Genomic DNA, 23,550 nt, shown 5'->3' with positions numbered 1-23,550 from the left:
AAAACCAGTGATCTACTTTCTGTCATTATTGGTTAGTTTCACTTGCTGGAGAATTTTGTAAGAATGGAATTCATGTACCTTTTGTGTTCACTTCTTTGGCTCAGCATGTTTTTGAGTTTCATTCATGCTGCTGTGTGTATCAGTAGTTAGTTCCTTTTTATTGCTAAGTAGTTTTCCATCATATGACTAAGCCACATTTGTTTATCTGACTGATGACCATTTTGAGTTGTTCCCCGTTTTTGACTGTTATGAATAAAGCTGCTAGGAAATTAATTTACAGGTTTAAGGGGACATATTCTACCCCGGCTTGGGTACAGTATTTTTCCAAAATGGTTATACCATTTTATATATGCACGAGTAATGTACAGTTTCTTCACATTCTTATCACCACCTCATCATGTTTGTTAGTATTTATAATTTTAGTCATTCTGGAAAGTATGTGTTACTTCATTATGGATATAATTATAGCATTTTCCTGATGGCTACTGTTGTTGAATATTTTTTCATGTGTCTGTTGGCTATTCTGTTGTGAAATATGGGTACAACATTCTATTGTGAAGTATGGGTGCAAATCTTTTGCCCTTCTTTTGTTGTTGGTTTTATAATTGAGATAGAAAATTTTTTATTGTATTCTGAATACAAGTTCTTTATCATATATGTGTATTAATTTTTTACTGCTGCTGTAACAAATTGCCACTAACTTAATGACTTAAAACAACACACTTTTATTACCTTACAGTGTTGGAGGTCAGAAGTCTGAAATGGCTCAGGGTGTCAGCAGGACTATGTTTCTTTTGGAGGCTCTAGGGGACAATCCATTCCCTTGCCTTTCTAGTTTCTGAGGCCACCTGCATTCTTTGGCTTGTGGCCTCCTTCTCCATTTTCAAAGACAGCAGTGTAGCATCTTCCAGTCTCTCTCTGCCTCTGACCCTCGTGTCTCCCTCTTTTTTAAAAAAAATTGAATTACATTACAGTTTTGTCTAATTGAATTATTTTGCAGTTTTGTCAAAAATCAACTGACCATGTATGTGTGGTCTATTCTAGACTCTATTCTGTTTATTTGATATGTATGTCTGTCCTTAAAGCGATATCATCTGGATTACTGTAGCTTATTATTAACTCTTGACCTCAGATAGTGTAATAAGTAAAGTCCTTCAAATTTATTCTTTTTCAAAATTGTTTTGACTATTCTGGATCCTTTGCATCTCTCTACAAATATTAATTAATTAATTAATGTAATTAATTTTTGCAAGGAGGAGGTAATTAGGTTTATTTATTTACTTTTTCAGTGGAGGTAATGAGGATTGAATCCAGGACCCCTCTATGAATTTTTGAATTTAATTGTCTATAACAGAAAAGCCTCCTGGGATTTGATTTCATTTAATCTATAGATGAATTTGCAGAGAACTGACACCTTAACAGTATAAAGTCTTCTACTCAGTGAACATGGTGTATCTCTCCACTTATTTAGGTCTTTAATTTTTCTCAAAAATGTTTGTATTTCTTAGTGTGTAGGTCTAATACCTATTTTCTTATTTTTCTCTATATTTTATGTTTTTGGATGCTATTGGAAATGACATTTAAAAAATTTTTCATTTTCCAATTGTTTGTTATTAGTTTGTAGAAATAAAAATGAGTTTTGATCTCTTGGGTCCTGGAATCTTGCTAAATTCACTCATTAAGTCTAGTAGATTTTTTGTAGGTTTAAGATTTTCTACATACAAAGTCATGTCATCTGTGAATAAAAATAGTTTTACTTTGTTCTTTCTAGTATGACTGTCTTTTATTTCTTGTCCTTCCCTATTGTACTGGCCAGGACCACCTACTGAATATAAGTGATGTGAGCAGATGCCCTTGCCTTGCTCCTTATCTTGCAGAAAAAATGTTTAGTCTTTCACCATTAACTGTTATGTTTTTTGTAGATGTCTTTTATCAGGTTGAGGAAATTTCATTTTGTTCCTAGTTTACTGAAAGGGAATGTGATAAATTTTGTCCAGTGCTTTTTCTGCATCTGTTGAGCTGATTATATATTTCTTCTTTTTTCTTTTGTTAATATGCTGAATTAATTGATCTTCGGGCATTATACCATTCTTAACGTTCCTAAGACAAACGCCGCTTAGTCATGATGATTGATTTGTTTTGCTGATATTTTGTTAAGGATTTTGTGTCTTTTAACAAAAGGGATATTGGTCCATAATCTTTTCTCATAATGTCTTTCTTTGCCTTGTTTCAGGTTATCAGGGTAATAATACTGACATACAATTGATTGGGAATTATGTCTTCCTCTATTTTCTGAAACAGTTTGTATAAGATTGGTATTTTGGAGTTTTCATTGTGGGTTTTTAATGATGTAATCAATTTTAAAATAGGTATAGATCTACTGAATTTTTATATTCTTGAGCTAGTTTTAGTAATTTGAGTCAAGAAATTTGACTATTTGTTTTTGAATTTATTGGCATAAAATTATGATAATCCCTTATTAACCTTTTAAATATTTTTAGGATCTGTAGGGATGGAGGTGAATAGTATTTATGCTGGAAGGGGGCTTGCTGCTTCTGCTGTTACTCCTGTAATGTGGGGGTAGGGGGGTTGGGTCATTCGCTCAGGAGTTGAGCTGAGTTTGAGCTTTGTTGTTGCTACTGTTACCTTTACTGTGCCACTGGCTTGAGATTCTTCTCTTGTTACCTTGTGCTTAGGGTAGGGGTTGGGGTGCCACAGGTTTTTTGGTGTTTTGGGTTTTTTTTTTTTTTTTTTTTTAATGTTTCTTCTCCACCTTCAGCTTTGGCATTGCCTGTCTGCCGGTACCTCAGGGGGGTGTTTGCTTCGTAGTCTTTCTCCACCACTAGCGGTAGTCTGCTGTTACTACTTGGTGTTTGCTATCCTGGTGGAGGGTGGTAGTGGCGAGGGATGGAGAGGTATCTCTTTTCTGAACCAGCCTCTGTGTTGGGCAGGTCCTGTCTTCTTCAGTTTCATAAGTAGAAGAGCCCACAAGTGGATGTGAACACCTCTTGTTTCCATTGCTCCTGGGGGGTCTGCTATCCCCTCGTGCTAGCCCCAACTTTGCCTTTAGCAATTTGTTAAAAATTTAGCCAAATACTTTTTACCCATATGGCAGGCTATAATGCTTTCTCCTGGGCTCTGTCACAGATGAGCTAGTTTTTGCATGCTGTCTCTTCTTTGAAGGGACAAAGATACTTTGTTGCTTTGAGATCCCTGATGGATTCAAGAAAAGTGATGATTTTGTACTTTATGTGGTTTTTCCTTGCTGTTAAGGTGGGAGTAACACTTTCCAGCTCTCTACATCATAGACAGAAACAGAAGTCCCAGCAGTTTGATTCTGGTGTGAGTGTTTGTTTTTCCTGCTCGAGGTTTGTTGAGTTCCTTGGATCTGTCATTTTTTAGTGTTTACCAATTTAGGAAATTTTCAGACATTTTTTCAAATGTTTTTCTGCTTGTCCTCTCTGTGCCTCTTTTATGAGACTGTAGTCATATGTATGTTAGATCACACACAGCACAGAGGTTCTGATCTTTTTTTCTACCTATGCCTCACTCTGGCTGGGTTCTCTTGCTAGGTTTTCAATTTCACTACTCTTCTGCATTGTCTAATCTGTGAAGTTCCTCATTTCAGATTTATATCATCTGTTTCTCTTCTCGTTTTGTTAATTTTACCTGTAAGTACTGCAACATATTTAATAACTTATTTAATTCCTTGTCTGCTGATAGCATCATCTCTGTCAGGTCTGAGTCTGCTTTTTTTGATTGATTTTTCTTTCCTGGTTATAGATCCCATTTCCTGGTTCTGGATAACATGTTCCTGCTTCCTTGCATGTTTAATAAATTTTGTTTGGATGCTGGATGTTATAATATTATATTGGTGAATGTTTGAATTTTGTTGTCATTGAAGATTTGTGAAGATTGCTTTACAACAGCAGTGGGTCTGAGTGCAAGGCTGATGCATTCCCGCAGAGAGCTGCAGAATCCTGTCACCTTCAAGGAGCTGTGTGGTTTGCCAGTCTTGTGCTCCAAGGAGTCCCACTGCACATGACAATGGAGAGCTTGGCCAGGATGATGGTCCCGTGGGTGGCAGTAGTTACCTCCCTGGAGCACTTAACACCCAGGCCGCTGTGACCCTTACAGCCCTCCCTGGCAACAGGCCCCCCATGAACCTGAACCATTGGCCAGAACCAGTCTGCTTTTACAGCTGCATAGGGAATGCCCCCAGGAAAAAGTCGGTGATCTCAGATGCTTCAATGGGCAGGAAGAAGAGATAAGTCTCCTTCAGGGACTTTGATCTTCATGTCCTTGACCTAGGCAGACACACTGATAAATTGCTGATTATAAGAGAGAAAAAAGGTTTTTGAAAGTTTATGTAGAATTTTTTTTTTTAAATTGTTGATTGTTGACTACCCTCTTCAGCCTTCCAGCAGTCTATCTCAAGTTGCAGATCATTGGTGTGATTTTTAGTAAACTGTGCCCTTTCTATGACTGTGACAGGTACTGGAGGCACAAAGAAGGCATCAGAAGGAGAAATCTGGCATCATACCTACCTCGCCAACACCCTACACGTACAACAAGGTAGCAGAAGAGACACTTCTCTTCACCCCTCGGGTGTAGTCCCTCTTCTCCTATGAGGTGTTTGTGGCCCTTTGGGAAGGTGGTGAATTCCATTCTCGTCCCCTAATATTCCTGCCCAAGAGGCTGAAAGAAGCCACACATGCAGAAGAGTATTTGGAATTCAAGTTTTTGTCTGATGAAATATTAAATAAGATTCTTACCAATTTAGGTTTTGCAGCAGGAACCAAAGACGATGGTCACCTGGAGGTTTTTCATTTGGCTAGCTGGGTAGTCCACTGACCATATTTAAAAGATATGTTTGTCTTGCTCTTTTGAGGTGGAGACCATTTCAGAGAATATTCCTTGGCCATTTATGGTGCCCTTATTTCTAACCCCATAAAATACCCAACTTAGAACAGGGTCTAGTACACATAGTAGCAAGTATCCTTAAGTGCTACATGGTACTATCACAGCTCTTAAATCTGTAGCCTGTGCATCAAACTTCTCTTTTCTAAAGTACAAGAGGTTTAGGGCTTCTTGAAACAGGTCCTGGAGGTCCCGGAGGTCCCGGAGTCACTGAGTAGATCAGAAAGAAATGCTGCTGCTCGGGGACTGAAGGTGATGTAGGTGACAGAGAGGGAGCTGAGGCTGGTAAAAAAGCAGGCCAGCTCTTCCTGGTCCCACACCTTACAGGGCCCTACATATTCCTAACTCACGCATGCACGTGTATGCAGACACACACGCACACACACACATACGAATCAAAGAACACACAGGCTCCCACGGCACTCAGGACCCCCACTTGGCACTGGCACTGTGTGACTGGAACCCCAAACATCTGCTTTCACTGATTAACAGATTGACACTGTTCAGTCCCCAGGTAATCACTGCTCCACACTTATAAATTAAAACCTTATAGGCAGCTGTGCCCTTAATAGAGTGAAGGTTTAAGGTGAGGGCTGTGCTAATTATAGTGTCTGAGTCAGAAATTGCTTCCTGCTTCCCCATGCAGGAAGGAATTGAGTGGTAGAAGCACTTGGCTAAGGGAGATTCATTTACTTGACACAGTCTTCTCAGCATGAACGCAGTGGATTCTTGTGTGATATATTATTTCCCAGTACTAGTTTTTTCTTCTCTTCCTGTTCCATTTTGTGAACCTAGGGGTGCTTGTGAATTAGCATGACACTAATAAAATTTACACACCACAGATGAGTAATATTTTTGAAATAATGAGTTCATATTACTTCTGAATGTGTATATATGTTGGTCTAGTTATAATCTTTATATTGGCAACTAAGAGAACACTGAATGCTACATTTGCAAGTAATTTTTAAATAAAAATAATGTAATAAGATGTAGTTAAATTTCCAAAAATTAAATAAATACATCAACCTAAATTGGGGGGGGGGGGCATTAGGCCAGGAGACTTGCTGTGACTCCACCACTGTTCAGCTGCATGATGTTGGCTGGTGCACTTAGTTTCTTTCACTCTTGACAGAGGACCTTAGAGGTGACGAGATCTCTGAAGTATCAGTTTCCTCATGTGAACTATTTTCCTCACTTGAACTATTTTTTAAGATTTCTTTTCACCACTGTAATTTTCTGATTATGTTCTATGGCATGAGTCATGTCATGTGTAAATATTTAGGAGTATGATGCCAAGATGTGGGTGAGAGCTCCTGAGACGCCTCATTTTCCAGGCTTCTCTCAGAGCAGCACACAGATGTGGTGTTAGGAACGTGTGGCCACAGCGACAGGCTCCGTGGGCTGCCTTTCTCAGGCAGACTCTGCTTTTGTCCTGTAATTCAGGAGAGGCTTGAGTTGAAGCCTCTAAGGACCCAGTGTCCAAGGCAGGTGGAGCCGCATTTAATTAAAATAGGAATCCTTTATTAATAATAGCACTGTGACTACAGGCCACGGAATCACCTTAATACCTACAGACATGGTAGTTGGTGGCAGTATCTTCCCCAAGAATGGTCTTGCAAATGGACACAGTGAGCCCTTTGTGGACAAAGGATTGCTTTTAGCCTCCCATTCTTCCCTCCAGAATGACCCAGAAACAAACCCCTGATCTGTGTCAAACTGCTTTGAGCCTTTACAAGATGACTTGTGCTATTTTATGGGGTCAGCCCACTTGTGTCTTAGCTGCTTTGTTCCTGCACCCTCAACCCTGCCCAGGTCGACAGAATACATGTTTCACAACCAGCTGCCTTACATCTATTACTTTCTGGCTGGGGACAAAGTATTCTACATCTGTATGCAGCAATCAGATAGCAGCTTGGGTCTAAGCAGTGAGAATAAAAGTGACTGTTTTACTCCAGGCTGCACTTGTATACATGGTGTGCATATACGTAGTGTTGATAGCACGTAACAAATAAGACAGATTAGTTCTCTCAAGACTTGCTGTATCTCTTCCAGTCTCTGTTAAGTGATTATTGGTAATATCAGCCTGTGTATATCAGGGGTTTGTTTCTGGGTCAGTCCTAGGGGCTTTATTTTGGGGCTGTGCTTCTGCTGTGAATGACCATTTTCTTTTTGCTTTCAGAGCTGTGACTTGTGGTCCCTAGGGGTGATTATCTACGTGATGTTGTGCGGATACCCTCCTTTTTACTCCAAACACCACAGCCGGACTATCCCAAAGGATATGCGGAGAAAGATCATGACAGGCAGTTTTGAGTTCCCAGAGGAAGAGTGGAGCCAGATCTCAGAGATGGCCAAAGATGTTGTGAGGAAGTGAGTCCCTGGGCTGCTGGGTGGGGGAGGTGGTGGGTCACAAAGGACTACTGGGTAGAGAAAAGTCCTTTGTTTCTCAGACATGCTCCTTCCCATTTTAGCATCAAAGAAATTTTTCCCCAGAGCCTGAGATGAGAGTTCTTACTGTCTACACCTCCGTGAAATTGGAGCTTTGCTCCCTCCTGTTGCATTCCTGGAATTTGTCTCCAGGGTTGAACCCTGGTCCCTTGGTAGTCATTGTATCTGTGAGCATTAATTCAGGAGCTTAAATGTTAAACCCCCTGGTGTATGCTTCTTGCATGAAGGCTAGTCATTTGGAATGGACATGATGCCTGGAATTGAACTGGGGTGCTAAGATGAGCACAGTGCTTTTGGCTTTTCACTCTGTGGCTGCTGTGGGAGTGTGTGATCGGTTGTGCAGGGTCTAGACCCCACCCGCAAGCCTTCGCACTGCTAGTTGGTTGCTCTGACATATATTAAGATGGAAAGACTTAGAAGAATTAGGGCTAGTGAGTGGATGAGGGAGAGTTGACATTCAGAGTTCTTTGGAGAAATTAGCATTAAGTAAGAAATCAGACCTACATTTGAGGTGTATTTGCTTTTTCTGCCTACCTGTGTGAGAGGCTCACTGTCTGCGACTTGGACACTGTTCTGGCATTCCTACTGCTTGGTCTTCATTGAGTAATTTCTCCTTCTTTGGTTTTAGTTTCTTCAGCTGTAATGCAGTAAAAATAAGCATTAAAGGGGCAGAACCTGGGAAATGTCTCCTAACAGTACAGCCATTTCCTTTGGAGATCACTCTCTTTCAGAAGTGAGCTTATCCTGTTGGTTAGGTATTTATGTATATATGTAAAAAAGAACTCGTTTCTAAAATATTCAAGTGAAAGTTTTTTAGGAGGGTGGAGGCAATGTTTAAATCATCCGTGGTCTTCCCATGCTATTTCCATGCTGTATTCTCAGCAACTTAGCCAAAACATCAATCTCCTCTAAGTGGTTCTTTGCAGTTATATAGAATATATCTTTTGTCCTCAGAACAACATTATCTTATTTCAGCATTGGGGTTCTTTTCTAAACAATCCTTTCCTTAGAATCTGAAGCTGTTTGTTCACAATGATCCAAAAGTTTGCATAGAACCTGAACGAGCAAGTAGGCATGTTGTCCTGACTCTGATATTTGGAATGTAAGGCTGTGTATTTGGAAGGCAGTGCTGTAAAAGGCCCAGAGAATATGCTGGGGTGAGCTAGGAATTGCATAAGCATGAATGGACAAGATGTAAAGAATTATGATCAAAAAGTCAGTGGTACAGAGCCATACATTAGGCTTAGAAGGAAATGCCATCTCCTCACAGATTAGATGTTTAGCTTTTGAACGTCTTTGGAATAAAGGGTTCATATCCTGCCATATGGTGACATCTAAGAGTTTTACTGCAAGTAGCAACCTGGATTTTCAGAACTGCAAGGGTCCTCAACTAATTTTGCAGCCACTATCAGCCAAAAGAGCACTCTGAGTCCCTTTTGGAAATTATAGCCCACTGTCCTATAAACAATGGTCTGAAGATTCAAGGTCTTAGGAACTATAAGCCAAATTAGGATTACTTTACTAAACCTAGAACTCACTCTGAAGTATCACTGAATTACGCCTTTTCCTACCACTTTAACCTCAATTTGTTTAGTCTAGAAAGGACCACCTAAGGACACAATGCCCTCACAACTAACGGTTAAGGACAAGAACCCCACCCCTGTGCTGCAGATGGAAAGCCTAGGCTTGTTAGAGTTGGTAGAAAGTCGGAAGCTGGAGCTGGTTAGAGCCAGACCCAGGAACTTCCTGGCCTTCTGGAAGCAACTGTGCCTAAGCCCTGTTGGCTTTTTCTCCACAGGCTCTTGAAGGTCAAACCAGAGGAAAGACTTACAATCGAGGGAGTGTTGGATCACCCCTGGCTCAACTCAACTGAGGCCCTGGATAATGTGCTACCCTCTGCTCAACTGATGATGGATAAGGTTTTGAATGATGTTTATTCTGTTGGCCGAAAAGGCTATCTGGGGAAGGAATGCTGGGGTTTGACTCAGTGACGGGTGAAAGGCAAAACAGCGCAGAACAACGCAGTCTTTCGCAGAGAAACATTTCTGATTTCCAGAAAATTAGGTCAGAAATAAAGAACTTCTTTCCATAGAAGACCAGATCAAGGCCTGACTATTTTCCATATTTGTAGTATGAGGTTTGGGTTTCCATATTTGTAGCATGGGGTTCAGGAATGAAGCTGGTTTGGATGAAGGGAAGTCGCTTAGGTTTTAGATATTGTTTAAGGTGGTAAATAGACATTCAGATGAATGAGCTGTGTGGTGTGGAATCAGTGTGGCTGAGGTAAAGGCACTGACACACACCTGAGTGTTACCCACTTTGAAGGGATGGAGTTGAAGTGGAAGGAGTAAGAGAATAGGAAGAAAGGATGCTAAGACTATGGGAGAGAAAGGAGAGTTAGAAGGAACAGAGTTTTCTGTTATCTCTGATTTGTGTGCAGTTGTCTTCCTATTTCAGATATGCCCAGTAGTCCAGAAATGGTTTGTTCAGTCCGAAAAACCAAAGGATTACTTATATCCTATGTTTGTCAGCACTTGAGGGTTACAGTGTGGGTTTCCTCAAGATCCTGGAAATGAAGAAGTAAGACTGACTTCTGGAGTTACTTTTAAGACTAGTGCATAATGAAGCCAAGTATGGATATGCATAATCTTCTTAATGAGGACAGGTAGCTCCTAGGCCTATAGAGTGGAACTGTAGTGTTGACAGTGCATTCGTATTTTTAAAGAATTGATATGGTCAAGATGCAGGCTGGTCAACTTGGGAGTGTAGGAAAAATGGCCACATATGCAGAAGCTGAATATTGTCCATCTAAGCTGTGCCTAGATGGAGCCTGTGTTCACGACCTTGAGCTGTTCCTATCTTTTTTGATTGGGCCATTGCTGATGAGGGGGAGATAGCCAAGGGTCCAGGGGCATGTATGTAGCCAGGGCCAGTTACTATGGTTCCCTTAAGTGAGTTCCAACTGTTCCAGATCTAATTGCATGCTCACTAAGGAACGACTTTTTTGAACTGTCAAGTTTTGCTGTTGAAATTCCAATAATACAGAAGTATATAAAATAAAGAGCCAAAGTTCCCTTTCATTCTCCTGCCTCAATCTCACCCTTCAGAGGTGAGGTGATCTATGGCTTCATGTATCCTTCCTGATTTTTTTCTAGGGAGATACATACACACTTTTCTAGGGACACACAGAATTTGTCCTTTTTTAAAAAATACAAAAATGAGATCTTCTTGTTCTTACAAAGCTTTCTGCTGATTCTCTGCCTTCCCTCATTGGTCCGCCCATAGTGAGAGGATGCACTGGTCATAAAGACAGACTTGAAGAGTGGTAGATTCATGACAGTTATTTCTCACTGTAAATTAATTGACTGGATTTTAGATCATTTTTTGAGGGTCTGCTGTGCTCAACATGTGAAATGGCTGGGGTTCTGAGCCATCAGGGCTGAGGTGACTGTCTACACCACAGGGGCAGTAAATAAATGCCAGTCAGGGAGGCTTTTCAGGCAGTAGCCTGCCAGCCTTTCGCCCGATGTACATGTATGCCTCTCTTTACATTTGCCCTTGCCAACAACTGAGCATGAGCCGTGTGAGTATTTCTTACTTGCATTTCTGTCTCCCCGCAGGGAAGAAGGGCTAGCTGTTGTGTGGCCCTTGGCTTGCCTGGTATTCCCTGGGCCCTGCTGCTCCATGGGGAAAAGTCCTCTGCCTAATCAGACTTTGTATACCCAGCATAATAGTGAAGTTGCCTTCTTAGTTCTTTGAGATTCTCCTCCCCACTTTCTTAGATTAGCTTTTTAGGTGCCCAGAAATGACTGTGAGAAACTGATGACAGTGTTTGCATTCAGGCGGTGGTTGCAGGAATCCAGCAGGCCCATGCGGAACAGTTGGCCAACATGCGAATCCAGGATCTGAAAGTCAGCCTCAAACCCCTGCACTCTGTGAACAACCCCATTCTAAGGAAGAGGAAATTACTTGGGTAACTGAGCTTATTTCTTTGATTCTTCCTCATGGCTGGTGTGACTGAGTGCAGGGTTCTGAAAGGTCAGCCAGGGGTCTGCCCTTTTTCTGCCTTGTAAGAAGGTGGAAAGGGTAACTTCTTTAAATAGCATCAGAAGTTGGAGATACTCTATAGTTATTTATCTGAAAAATCGGTTGCCTTATGTCTAGCATTAACATTTGTTGAGTCTCACCTTGTTATTATCTCTTTCCCATATTTTTAAAGCACCAAGCCAAAGGATGGTGTTTATATCCACGACCGTGAAAATGGAGCTGAGGATTCAAATGTTGCCTTGGAAAAGCTCCGAGATGTGATTGCTCAGTGTATTCTCCCCCAGGCTGGTAAAGGTTACATCATTTACGAATGGTCTGTGTGTGTCTGTGTGTGCGTGCATGTGCACATGACTTAAGGAGTGGTTTAGTTTGAATTTGTCTGTTTCATCTTTGTGTTAAAAGAGAATAAGTACCTTATATAAATTAGCCTGTGCCCACTGAAAAGAGTGGACAGTGGGAACTCAGAAATGTGGTTAAGTTCTTCTCCTCCTTTGGTTTCCTGTGAAATTTCTAGTTTGGGTTTAATTGCCAGTGTTGGGCACAGCATGTAATTTTTTGTTTTCTTAGTTTGTTAACGAGGTCACAGGATAGAGGCTGGAGAATGGAAGATGTGGACAGGGTCAAGGTTAGGGTGGGAAGGTCAGGCAGGTCGGGAAACATCATTTCCGGAGCCTTTATAGTACAAGGTTGCCATTGACTTGTGAATATAAAGAGAAGACCTCCCAAGTCCAGAACTGGCCCCTGCTGCTACTTGTCTCATGAGCAGAGTGTGACTTACACATGAGTCCTTTTAAATGAGAGCTTTCAGTATGCTCTCTCTCCACTTAATGGGGCGTGATGAGCTTTGCTCAGCAGATGAATGAGATGCTTCAAGTAGCAGGGTGGAAAACTGTTGAACTGACCGGTCTTCCTAGAGTCCTTGGGTTTTAAGAGAACTCACATAGAGTGCCTCAGGTAGCCTTCTAAAGGAAGAAACGAGCTTAGGAGAAAGAAGTTAGCCCACTCAGCCTTGTTCTCCTTCCCTCTCTTGGTCTCTTAGGTTAACCAGGCACTTTTGCTCAGCAGTAGTCTGATATTGCCTATTTCCCATCCCTCAGTGCTAAGACTGGGGGATTCAGAGGATTTGTGTGGGGCTTTCAGAGCAGAGGCATTCAGAGACCAGAAGCGGTCTACCTGTAATGTAGGGACTAGCAGCAACGACAGTGTCTGGTAAAGCTTGCACCTTTAACTGTCACTTCTCAGCAAACTGGACATCATATCCTTCCATATCTGACACTAAAATCCCCTAATGCTGCAGGAAAACACAACTTCTTCATCTTTATCAATAGGAGAGAATGAAGATGAGAAGCTGAATGAAGTAGTGCAGGAAGCTTGGAAGTATAACCGGGAATGCAAACTCCTAAGAGATACCCTGCAAAGCTTCAGCTGGAATGGTAGGAGCCTTGATTATGCCTTTCCTCCGGAATGCAGAGAAGCAACTATGTTTAGAACATGCAGGATCTCTAGGGGCTGAGCTGGGGCTGTTTTCAGGTGAGGTGGGGCCAGAGAGTGAGTGAAATGTTGTTGGGTAGGAGGCTAGCCCTTCACTAATTGCCCAGGCATATCTGGATATTTTGCTTGTTTTTCCAGAGTTCAAGTAAATTATGTGTTGCGGATTCATTGCTGTAGGGCCCCTGCCACACGCCACTTGGGAAAAAAAACCCGTCAGATCTCAGAACTGCATCCAGATCCCTGAGCTGTTCACCAGGTCATTAAGGAGCAGTGTACTCTGAAGGGGAGAAAGAGGGCAAAGTACCACAGAGTCCACCCTGCTGATCTTAGAGATCAGCTTAGAGAAGACCTATTTCACTAAAGAGTAGAGAGTGCCAGATCTGCTGCTTACTGAATTTTTTCCCCACAGGCAAACAAGGTAGAGGTGTACTTTTTGAGCTGTTTTTGTAATGTCTTTCTACTTTAGCAGATTAAACTAGACTTAAGGTCTAGGATGCTCAGGTAAGGGAGCAAACCCATTGCCTGGGTTGGTTCTTGGACGTGAGAAATGCAGAGCGCTAGCCTGGCCATGCCCATACTTGGAAGAGATTAGCGTCCCTGGGATTTTTATTTTTTTAAGATTTTGAACTATCAATACAGAAAAGTGATCACATTTGAAGTGTGCACTTCAGTGAACTTTCAAAGTGAACACTTCCCTGTACCCAGCACCTAGAACATGTAGTGGAACATGTGCCCTCTTCTAACTACTACCTCCCTCTCCACAAGGGTAATCACGATCCTGATTTCTAGCACTATATATTACTTCTGCCTGGTTTTACATTTTATGTAAATGGAATCGGGCAAGTCTGCATTCTTCTGTGTCTCGCTTCTTTTAGTCAACATTGTATTTGTGAGATTCAACTATGCTGTGTGTAGCAGCAAGTCATTCACATTATATATATATGTGTATGCATATAAATATAGGTATATTCTTTCTCTCTCTATATATACTTTTTTTCTATGTATACAAAAATTTTTAATATTTATGTTTATCAATTCCACTGTTGAACAGATATGTGGGTTGTTTCCAGGTTTTCATAATTAAGGAAAGTGCTGCTGTGAACACTCTCATGTGTGTATCTTTTGGTGAATATTTTGAACTCATTTATGTATCTAGGCTTGGAGTTGCTGGTTTGTGGGGATAGTCATCTGCGTGGCTTTAGTAGATACTCAGTTTTCCAAAGTGGTTGTACAGATTGATACTTCCACTAGCAGTGTTTGAGGAGGGTTCTAGTTACCCTACACCAACACTTGCTGTTGTCTGTCTTTTTTATTTTAGTTATTCTAGTTAGTAAGTACCACTGTTATTGCAGTCAGTGTTGTTTTACTTAGCCTTTCCCTGATGACTTAGGAGTTCAAGCACTTTTTAACGTTTATTGGTCTTTCAGATTTTGTGAAGGGCCTATTCTTTTACCCATTTTTCTGTTGAGTTGTAGTTCTCTTATAGATGTATAGAAGTTCTTTAAATAGTCCAGATATGAGTCTGTTGTACATATATGTATTACAAAGAACTTCTCCCTCTTCATGGTTTCCTTCTGTGCTATTGTACTGAATATTGGATTTTTACTGCCAGGTTAATGAACTGCTCAATTGCTACCTGAAAAATGGGGGATCTGAACTGCTTTTGATCAGTGTTGGGGATGGTTCCTCCATTGGTGAGGGTGAATTTGACACTGGTAAGGTGTATCTTATTGGGTCCTTATCAAGAATCTTATCACCTCCCAAGCAGTTTGGAGACTGACCTTTTCCTTTCTTGGATTTCAGGTCGTGGATTCACAGATAAAGTAGATCGACTAAAACTGGCAGAAATCGTGAAGCAAGTGATAGAAGAGCAAACTACTTCTCACGAATCCCAATAATGACAGCTTCAGACTTTGTTTTTTAACAATTTGAAAAATTATTCATTAATGTATAAAGTAATTTTTATGTAAATTAATGAATCATAATTACATTTCCACATTGCTTAAAGATGCTGTATAAATTTAGATACAGGATTTACTAATAGTATAGTTCATCTGTTTGTTTTTTAAGAAAAGCCCAGTTCCTAGAGATGTACTATTACTTCAGGATTGTTTAGTCATATGTTTGTAAAGATGACAGATGGCATTGTTAAGCAAGATGTTTTATTTGTAATAAAGTATACAAAAAACCACTCGCCAGTGGTAGGCAAAGGACCAATTATATTGACCTTTCTGCTTAGTAAACAGTTGAATTGAGTACTGTGGAATCTGGTTTCAATTGCCCTGTGTATTTACTTTCTGCACTATCAGTGGAATTAGCTCTGGTGTGAAGAAATGTTTATGGATCCATGTTGCAGACTGCCTGCTGGAACTCACAGGATGTCAGCTACCATGATGGAAGAGGCAGGGAGGTGAGCCCTATTTCTGTTATCTATTATTCCCTAGAGAAAAGTGCTAACATTTCTTTTTTGTCATATTTGTTGAAAGGTATTGGTACATTTCTTAAGTCTAATGGGATTCTCTGTTGAGTTTATTCTTTTCATATTTAACTAGAGCTTCAGCTTCCCCCCTGCTCCCTCCACCCTTCGAAGTCCTGCTCTGTCTGCACCCTTTCCTGTAGGCCTCACCAACTCCATTACTTCTTATTTCCTTTCCCGTTTCTTCTGGACCCCTCTATGGGATGATTTTTCTGAGAAAGTTACATATAAAAGCTGGACTATTGGATTAGCATCTAAGATGGTCCAGGTTATTTGCTCTTAAAGCTACCTTACCTTTTTTCTCTTAATGTTTCTGCCTGGGTTTCATGTTGGCATCCCCCTGGGCTGCATTTATTTTGTTCAGTACCCTTCATTTTCAGGAAGCATTGTTCTGACCCAGAGATCAGCTATTTGAATGGAAAACAAGGCTAGATGTTTTTCTAGTTTGCTATTGTGCTTATGGGCTTTCATAACAAACCATTGTTATTTATTTATTTTTAGCAGTTCTTAGTTGTTGGTTCTGTGTAGGTAAATAGAAGAGCTAATAGGCAACCTCCGGTTCACAGAGGAGAGGAAAAGGATCAGTAGGCTCAGTTATTCAGTTCTGTCTTACCACATTCTCTTCAATCAAAATCGACCCCACAGAGCTCACTTCTTTTCTTACTCCTCCACTTTGCTGAATATGTTTTCATGGTGACATTTGGTTAGTATGCCCCTTGTGTGTGAATGACTGTGGGAATATATGATAAAAACACAAAGTATCTTATCCAAACCACCTTATTACATTGGTTCCTTTTTATCTTAGAGAATTTGTAATTCAATGCATTTTTTGAGGTAAGATTCACTAATCTTAGGTGACTGATAACTGTTATAAATGGATACCCTGTAAGGAGAATTCAGTATTTTTAAACATAGCAAAACCTAAAGAGTTAGGCAACAGAGAAGAACAATGTTTTCTTATTTACTAACCAGAAAACTTAGCTGAGAGTTGAATTAAGGGTTGAATTATTCTGTTTTTCAGCGAAATGCTGAAAAACACTTGTTACAAATCACTTCTTGTAATCAGGAAAAACTCTGCACTGGAACAACTAAATACCTGTTGTTTTTCTTATCTTAGAGCAGAGTTTCAGTATCTGCCGGGGAGAGGAAGGCAGTAATTAACTTTGTTACTCTTCTTTTTCTTCAGAGGAACCTTCTAGCATGCCCAGTCTACCGTTAACTTATCAAATTTGTTATCTGGGCGTCTTCTAAAGGCTCAGGATGATTTTTTTCCTTCACTATGTGGCGAATTTTAGGCATGATCTAAAAAGGTATCCATATGAGGCTTCCTTTTACGCTGAGCAGCATTTTCTCTTGTTTCAGTCCCTTCAGGCTGAATTAATCTGGCCTCCAAAATGAGTGCTGTGTCTAGACAGGTCCGTGCTGAAAGTTTGTGAACACCCTGGAGGATGCTCCAGCTGTTGTAACTCAAAAGTGGGTCTGATCGTACACAGAGCTCCTTGACAGTAACTCCCAAAAGACTCAGCATTGTTTGATCTTTAAAGAGGAATTCTGTTTATAGAGTTTGTTTGTAGACCAGTAGCAAATTCTGCTTGAAAATTACTAGTCAGGTTTACTAATAAAGCAAAATTCGCATGTACTGGAAGTGAAACAAAATCATCCTTGTCTCTTTTGGCCTGTCTTTCTAATGCCTGTACCTGCAGAAAGTTCACATTATTAGAACAGTTCTCAGAGGCAGGGGGTTGGAGTCTCCAGTTTTCCTACATGATTTGCTAATCTTCTGCTCACTGAAACCATTACTTATCACTCAGATACCTTAAGACTTTACCATAGTTATTAATCTGCTTGATGTGAAACAACTTTTGTATTTTTTTCTGGCTAATGTATTGTATAAGCATAGGAGAACATCTGTCAGAAATTGTTTGAAACATATACATAGGAGGAACTGCTTTGTAAAAAGTGTTTTGTTTTTGTATTCATTTGAGATATAATAAGTTGAAGGAATTTATTGGTTAAAGTAGGAGTCAAATGATTTAAATCAGATTTTGTGTGTGAATGCTTGCGTGCACGTGTATTTATTTTAAAAATGTGTTTCAATTTGAGAACTGGAAAATTGGATATTTAATTTTAATTATATTTTTATTTATTTAAAAAATAGAAGTGGTCTTTCATTATTGATTTGATTCTTTTATCCCCCAAAATGACTTAACCTGATTTGCCCTGCCTCTTTGGTTAAGACACAGGGGAATATCTTAAATCTGTTATAATTTCCAAATTACCTAACTTTAAGAAGCTTTCTTATTATATAAAATATAAGGAGAAAAGAAATCCAGCTAGAAATCATTTCACCATTTCTCCTCTACTTTTTTTAATGGGTTTGTGATATGACAGTATGAATTTCCTTGCTGGATGCAGATGATAAATTTTATCATCTGTATTAGGAAATTAAGTGACATTAATTGGACATAGTTAATGAGCTGATCTGCTTTCGTGCTCATATCTGAGATCTGGTAGTACTGTACTATTCCTTTTTGAATTAGAAAGGGCATTTCTCCATTGTGTGGTACTTAGTCATAACCCTTATTTTGAAGATATTATGTTGTAAATATCTGACCTAATATAAAATTATTTTTATGAAAAGATAAAAGAGGTAGAGTCTTTGTTTAGTTCATCTCAGTGTATAAAGGAGAATGAATACCTGACTGGGAATGTGGATAGATAGCGCATTTCCCCCCTTTTTTTCCTTTTAAAATTGTATTGCTAAATACACCAGGAGATTGACATCAAAACCAAATCTGAGGACTTCTATAGACATTACAGTTCAATTTTAGTTACAAAAGCGAAGTCTTTAAAAAGTTCTTATAGAGTCCATTCTAATTTTCTCGATGAAATGATAACTAGATACCTGGTCAATCAGAGTTTCTTTTTACTCTGGACTTTGTTTTTATGATGGGGCAGTTGGAAGGAATTGAACTTGGATTTGAGATACTTGTAAGCCCTCATGGTGAAACTGAGCTCATTTCATTTAACACTTAATATGTCTGTGCATTAGGAAAGCTTCTTATTAGAGAAAAATTATGTTTATATGCAGATACAAAATGTCTAAACTCATCTATTATGAACAAAAGCTAATGAGGAAGAATTTGTGTATCCACATAGAAGTTTTCTTGAATTAAAGGGGGAAACCAGACCATGATAAAGGAGGGTTGGACTGGGAAACAATACTCTCAATACTACAGAAATAGGGAAAAGAGGCAATGGGCAACAGAGAACTTTGTCCTGCTCAGAGATCCCCAAGGAATCCCTGTCCCCTCCCCCCGATCTCCTGCCAGAATGTTGGGTTTCAAAGAATGAGCAAATTAACGGCTATCAGGAGTAGTGTGGCCTGGGCCAAGCTAAGGATATTCTGCCTGAGTAGCAGTACTGGCCGAATCAATACAGGCCTTCTACTTGGTATCTCTCTCTATGAGGGTAAACGGAACTTAGCCAAGGAGCATTAAAACTGTTGCTGTTGGAAGGAAGCCATAAAGTAAGGAAACTGCCAAAGGCCAAGAGAGAAGAGCAAGAACAGAAACACAGCTCTGAAGTCTGTAAGAGCTGGGCAGCACCCACCCATAAGGGAGCCAGCATAGATCTGGGGCAGAGACCTGAGTCTCCAGGCTCAGCATGCCAGGGAGAGCTCCTGTTGCCGGGCACGGCCTCTGCATCATCAACTGATTCCCTAAGACCATGTCAGTGGCAGACTCCGTGAGACACTCTGCCTCTGTACTGCCTTCACCATGGAAAAGACAAGTGGCCTTGAAAGGGGGTAAGGTACAGTTTCATGCTTGGGCTCAGCAGAAAAGGGACTTGAGCCTGACGCCAAAGCCAGGAACTTCACGTGTCATGTCGGGGATCATGCTGGTCTTGGTATTGGTTTTCCTGCCAAGCTTGTACGGTGACCTGGGATCAGTATATTACTCTTCCTATGAAATAGTCATCCCCAAGAGTCTGACAGTGGAGGGAAGGGAAGACCCAGTGGAAAAGGTGTCCTATATGCTGTTTATGCAGGGCCAGAAGCAGCTGATACACCTGACGGTGAAGAGAGACTACTTTCTCAACAGCTTTCCAGTCTTCAGCTACCACAGCGGCATCCTGGGGCAAGAAATGCCTTTCGTCGCACGTGACTGTCACTACGAAGGCTACATAGAAGGAGTCCCAGGTTCTTTTGTTTCCGTCAACACCTGTTCAGGCCTCAGGGGCATCCTGATTAAGGAGGGAAAATCCTATGGCATTGAGCCCATGCACTCTTCAAAACGGTTTGAACATGTGTTGTACATCATGGCACACGAAGCTCACGTCTCCTGTAGTGTCACTTCCAAGGACAGCCAAGTGGCACCGACCAGCCGGCAACGAGACAGCAGCAGGCCTCGCGGTCTGCAGGTGCCGTCCTACTTGTGGTCACACACCAAGTACGTGGAGATGTTCGTCGTGGTCAACAACCAGCGGTTCCAGATGTGGGGCAGTGACGTCAATGAGACAGTCCAGAGAGTAATGGACACCATTGCTCTGGCCAACAGCTTCACCAGGGGAATCAACACAGAGGTGGTGCTGGTTGGAATGGAGATTTGGACCGAGGGGGACCTCATAGGCGTCCCAATGGACCTGCAAGTTGCACTCAGGAATTTCAATAGCTGGAGACACGAGCAGCTCTTCCATCGTGTGAAGCATGATGTTGCCCACATGATTGTTGGACACCATCCTAAAGAGGATATGGGACAGGCCTTTCTCAGTGGCGCCTGTTCAAGTGCTTTTGCAGCAGCTGTTGAGTCCTTCCATCACGAAGATGTCCTCCTGTTTGCAGCACTCATGGTCCATGAGCTTGGGCACAACTTGGGGATTCAGCACGACCATTCGGCCTGCATTTGTAAAGGTAAACACTTTTGCCTCATGCATGAAAATATCACCAAAGGAAGTGGCTTCAGCAACTGCAGCTCTGACAACTTCTACCGGTTCCTCCGGGAACACAAAGGGGCCTGCCTGTTTAACAAGCCTGGGCACAAAGGCCGCTTACGCAGGGACGCCCAGTGTGGAAATGGTGTGGTAGAATATGGTGAGCAGTGTGACTGTGGTTCTGAGTGTGACAATCACCCGTGCTGTGACCAAACATGCAGGCTGATGGAGCAGGCAGAGTGTAGTGATGGGCTGTGCTGTGTTAAATGCCAACTGCAACCTAGGGGATTCATGTGCCGTCCTGCTTTGGGAGAGTGTGACCTCCCAGAGTATTGTGATGGTTCCTCTGGAGAATGCCCTCAAGACAGCTACAAGCAAGACGGTACACTGTGTGAGAAAATCTACTATTGTGCTGGAGGCCAGTGTAAGAACCCTGATAATCAGTGCATGGATATATTTGGGTTCTCTGCAAGGTCTGCCCCAGAAAACTGTTACATTTCAAGGAACAGCAAAGGGGACCGGTTTGGAAACTGTGGTATTACAAACTCGCCTAAGTTAACATATTTGAAGTGTGCAGATGATAATGTATTTTGTGGGAAACTTATATGCACAAATGTTAGACAGGTACCACAAATCAAACCAAGTCATACACTGATGCAGATTCCTCACAAAAATGACTTCTGCTGGAGCATGGATGCCTATAACATTACTGATATCCCAGATGACGGAGACGTGCACACTGGCACTCTTTGTGCCCCACACAAAGTCTGCATGAATCACCTCTGCACTGATACTTCTGTACTTATGTACAACTGTGAACCAATGGAATTGTGTAACGGGAAAGGAGTTTGCAACAATTTAAGGCACTGCCACTGTGAGGCTGGTTATGCGCCTCCTGACTGCAGAGATCCAGGAAATGGTGGTAGTGTGGATAGTGGTCCGCCTGTTGCACTAATTGAAATTCAAAGTGGAGATGTAAGTGACAGTCCTATGCATCGTAGTGTTGACTTTGGAAAGATAAGCAAGATAATTTTCATACTCCCTGCATTTCTTTTACTATTCTTGTTAATTGCAATATTTTTCATTAGCATCAGGACTGGACTTGAGTCAGTACAGACCCCAGGCCGCACTTCAGAGGACAGTTCAGAGGAAACCAGTAGCGAAGTATTCATAATGGAATTCCTACCAGTGGGGATACAAGAGGACGTACCAGAGGAGGGCTCAGAAGCAGCCCCTCCACCAGAAGAGGCCCCTCCACCAGAAGAGGCCCCCCAACCGAAAGAGGCCCCACCACCAGAAGTCCCACCGCCTGAGGCCCCACCGCCCGAGGCCCCACCACCCGAGGCCCCACCACCGGAGGCCGCACCACCGGAGGCCGCACCACCGGAGGCCCCACCACCAGAGGCCCCTCCACCAGAGGCCCCTCCACCCGAGGCCCCACCACCCGAGGCCCCACCACCAGAACCCCCAGGAGAGACAGCACCATAAGAGGTAGCAGGTGAAGGACAACAGTAACCCAAGGCAGAAGTGGATTGGAGGAAGAATTAAAAAATACCAAATACTTCAAGCACTGAGTGGGAATGAGAGAGAAGCAAAAGTGAAGTGAGAATTGATGGCTCCTGTGGCTCTGACTGGATTATATAGTCTACAGAAAGATACTAACATGGGAACAAGGAACCCTTTGCTTTCAATATTCATTTTAGTAATTTGGTTATACTTTCATATATGAAATCATATATAAAATTTCTATATGGTTGCTTTTTTCCCATTTAATGAAACAATTTTATATAAGCTTTTCTCATGGATCATACCTATCTTTTGTTTCATCCAATTTATAATCTGAAATTATTTTTCAGTTCATACTATGTTCCATCTACATACTTGCATATATAGTATTATCTATATCTAGAACTATCACAGGATTATTCATCCCACTCACAATATTGTTTTAAATGTTACCTATTGAGTAATCTGATTTACCCGACAGTTACTTTTCATGAAAGAAAGTTAATTTAAAATAAATAAGCTATTTTCAGATGAAGCCTCACTTCACACTTCATGCATCCTAGTCCTTAGGACTTCTTCATTTTGGGGCTCTCTGGAAGGGGCTACCTCTGCTCCAGGGTGGTCTGATCACCCTGGGCCTGGGTCCATGGGGGAGGGGAAGCAACCTAGGCAAGAAGCAACCTTGTCCAGTGCCAAGTTCCGCTGGAAGTATTCATTTTCCTTTCTTCTGGTTTTGTACTTTATTTACCGTACTTATTTCTCATTTCCTTTTTAAAGTTTACATATTGTTGACTGACAGTCCAAAATAACAGAGCTTTGGAGGGTAGGTAAGTGACTGTAAAGAGAGCACAAAGCACGTATAACATAACATTACCTACTCCATCCTAAATATGTTACAAACATTGTCTTAGTTTAATTCTCCTATCTGCCTTATCAGACCTCCATCTCGTACATGAGGAAATAGAGACTGGAGAGTTTTGCTCTGGAGCCACTAAGGGGCAGAACCTGCATCTCACCCCAGGTATGACCGAACCTACATTCTCCACTGCCTCGTGAGCCTTTTCCTTTAGTAAAAAAAGTGAGTGGGGAAACAACTGACATGTCTTTAATTGCCCAGAGCGTGCGTGGCTTCTTCCTCAGTGACTCTAATGGAACAAAAACCTTACATATAGACGTGATCTCCCTCAGCAACCTACCACATCGTGCAGTCATTATCGATGAAAGTGTCTTTTCCCCTATTACAACCTGACATCGTGGAGTGGCAGGTTTGTGTCCTTTCTCCTCAGCTCTGAGAGCCCAGCTCATTGAAGGTGCCCAGTAAATGCTGAACAAATGAACAACTTGACCAGGGCCAACCTTCAAGTAGGAGGGTAACCTCTATGGATGCCACCTGCTAGTCCCTAGGCGTGGCACAACCGAAACCTTGCTCAGGTGCAGTGTTGCTACAGGTTGAGTATTCTGAGTCTCACGGGAGTTCCTGAGCATCAGTCTCTGATGGTACATTTGCTGAGTCTCTCTTCGAACTGCCTACCCCTACGTGAGCACAAAAGAGCAAACAGAAGAAGGATAAGACCTGGCTTCTGCCTTCCAGAAGCTTATGTTAATTACTTTTGGTGGAACAAAACTGAACTTCAGAGCAAAATCCAAAATCAAGCCTTCAGTTATGTAAGTTTCCTGGCCACAAGATTTGCTGGTAACCATGTCTCCGAATGCTGTATGCCAGAAGGTCACGA

General features: G+C 41.5%; 3 protein-coding genes across 5 annotated transcripts in view; 2 read left to right on the top strand and 1 right to left on the bottom strand.

Moving 5' to 3' along the window:
* MAPKAPK5 (MAPK activated protein kinase 5) overlaps positions 1 to 15,094 on the top strand; it is a 32,476-nt gene extending 17,382 nt beyond the window's left edge. The window contains exons 8-14 of one of the 3 annotated variants that reach the window (XM_010995847.3): positions 4,495 to 4,575; positions 7,100 to 7,287; positions 9,164 to 9,284; positions 11,208 to 11,338; positions 11,585 to 11,700; positions 12,741 to 12,845; positions 14,707 to 15,094. In XM_010995847.3, the coding sequence (XP_010994149.3) occupies positions 4,495 to 4,575; positions 7,100 to 7,287; positions 9,164 to 9,284; positions 11,208 to 11,338; positions 11,585 to 11,700; positions 12,741 to 12,845; positions 14,707 to 14,801 (837 nt within the window). In that variant the 3' untranslated portion in view covers positions 14,802 to 15,094. Of the gene's footprint in view, positions 1 to 4,494; positions 4,576 to 7,099; positions 7,288 to 9,163; positions 9,285 to 11,207; positions 11,339 to 11,584; positions 11,707 to 12,740; positions 12,879 to 14,706 lie in introns of those variants that run through there. The other 2 variants (XM_010995846.3, XM_064481211.1) reach the window with 2 other exon arrangements.
* TMEM116 (transmembrane protein 116) overlaps positions 1 to 23,550 on the bottom strand; it is an 85,108-nt gene that overhangs the window by 4,345 nt on the left and 57,213 nt on the right. Inside the window, exon 12 of the mRNA XM_064481212.1 lies at positions 7,900 to 8,002. Coding sequence (XP_064337282.1) covers positions 7,913 to 8,002 — 90 coding nt within the window. The 3' untranslated portion in view covers positions 7,900 to 7,912. The remainder of the gene's footprint in view (positions 1 to 7,899; positions 8,003 to 23,550) is intronic.
* LOC105106748 (disintegrin and metalloproteinase domain-containing protein 1a) lies at positions 18,027 to 22,016 on the top strand. Its single transcript, XM_011000526.3, has one exon. It carries the CDS (start codon positions 19,109 to 19,111, stop codon positions 21,797 to 21,799), a length of 2,691 nt encoding a protein of 896 aa, XP_010998828.3. The 5' UTR covers positions 18,027 to 19,108; the 3' UTR covers positions 21,800 to 22,016.

Source organism: Camelus dromedarius, chromosome 31 (genome assembly GCF_036321535.1).
Source record: "Camelus dromedarius isolate mCamDro1 chromosome 31, mCamDro1.pat, whole genome shotgun sequence".
Classification (NCBI taxonomy): Eukaryota; Metazoa; Chordata; class Mammalia; order Artiodactyla; family Camelidae; genus Camelus; species Camelus dromedarius.
Note: the sequence above shows the minus strand (reverse complement) of the source record. Positions and strands in the feature narration are given on the sequence as shown.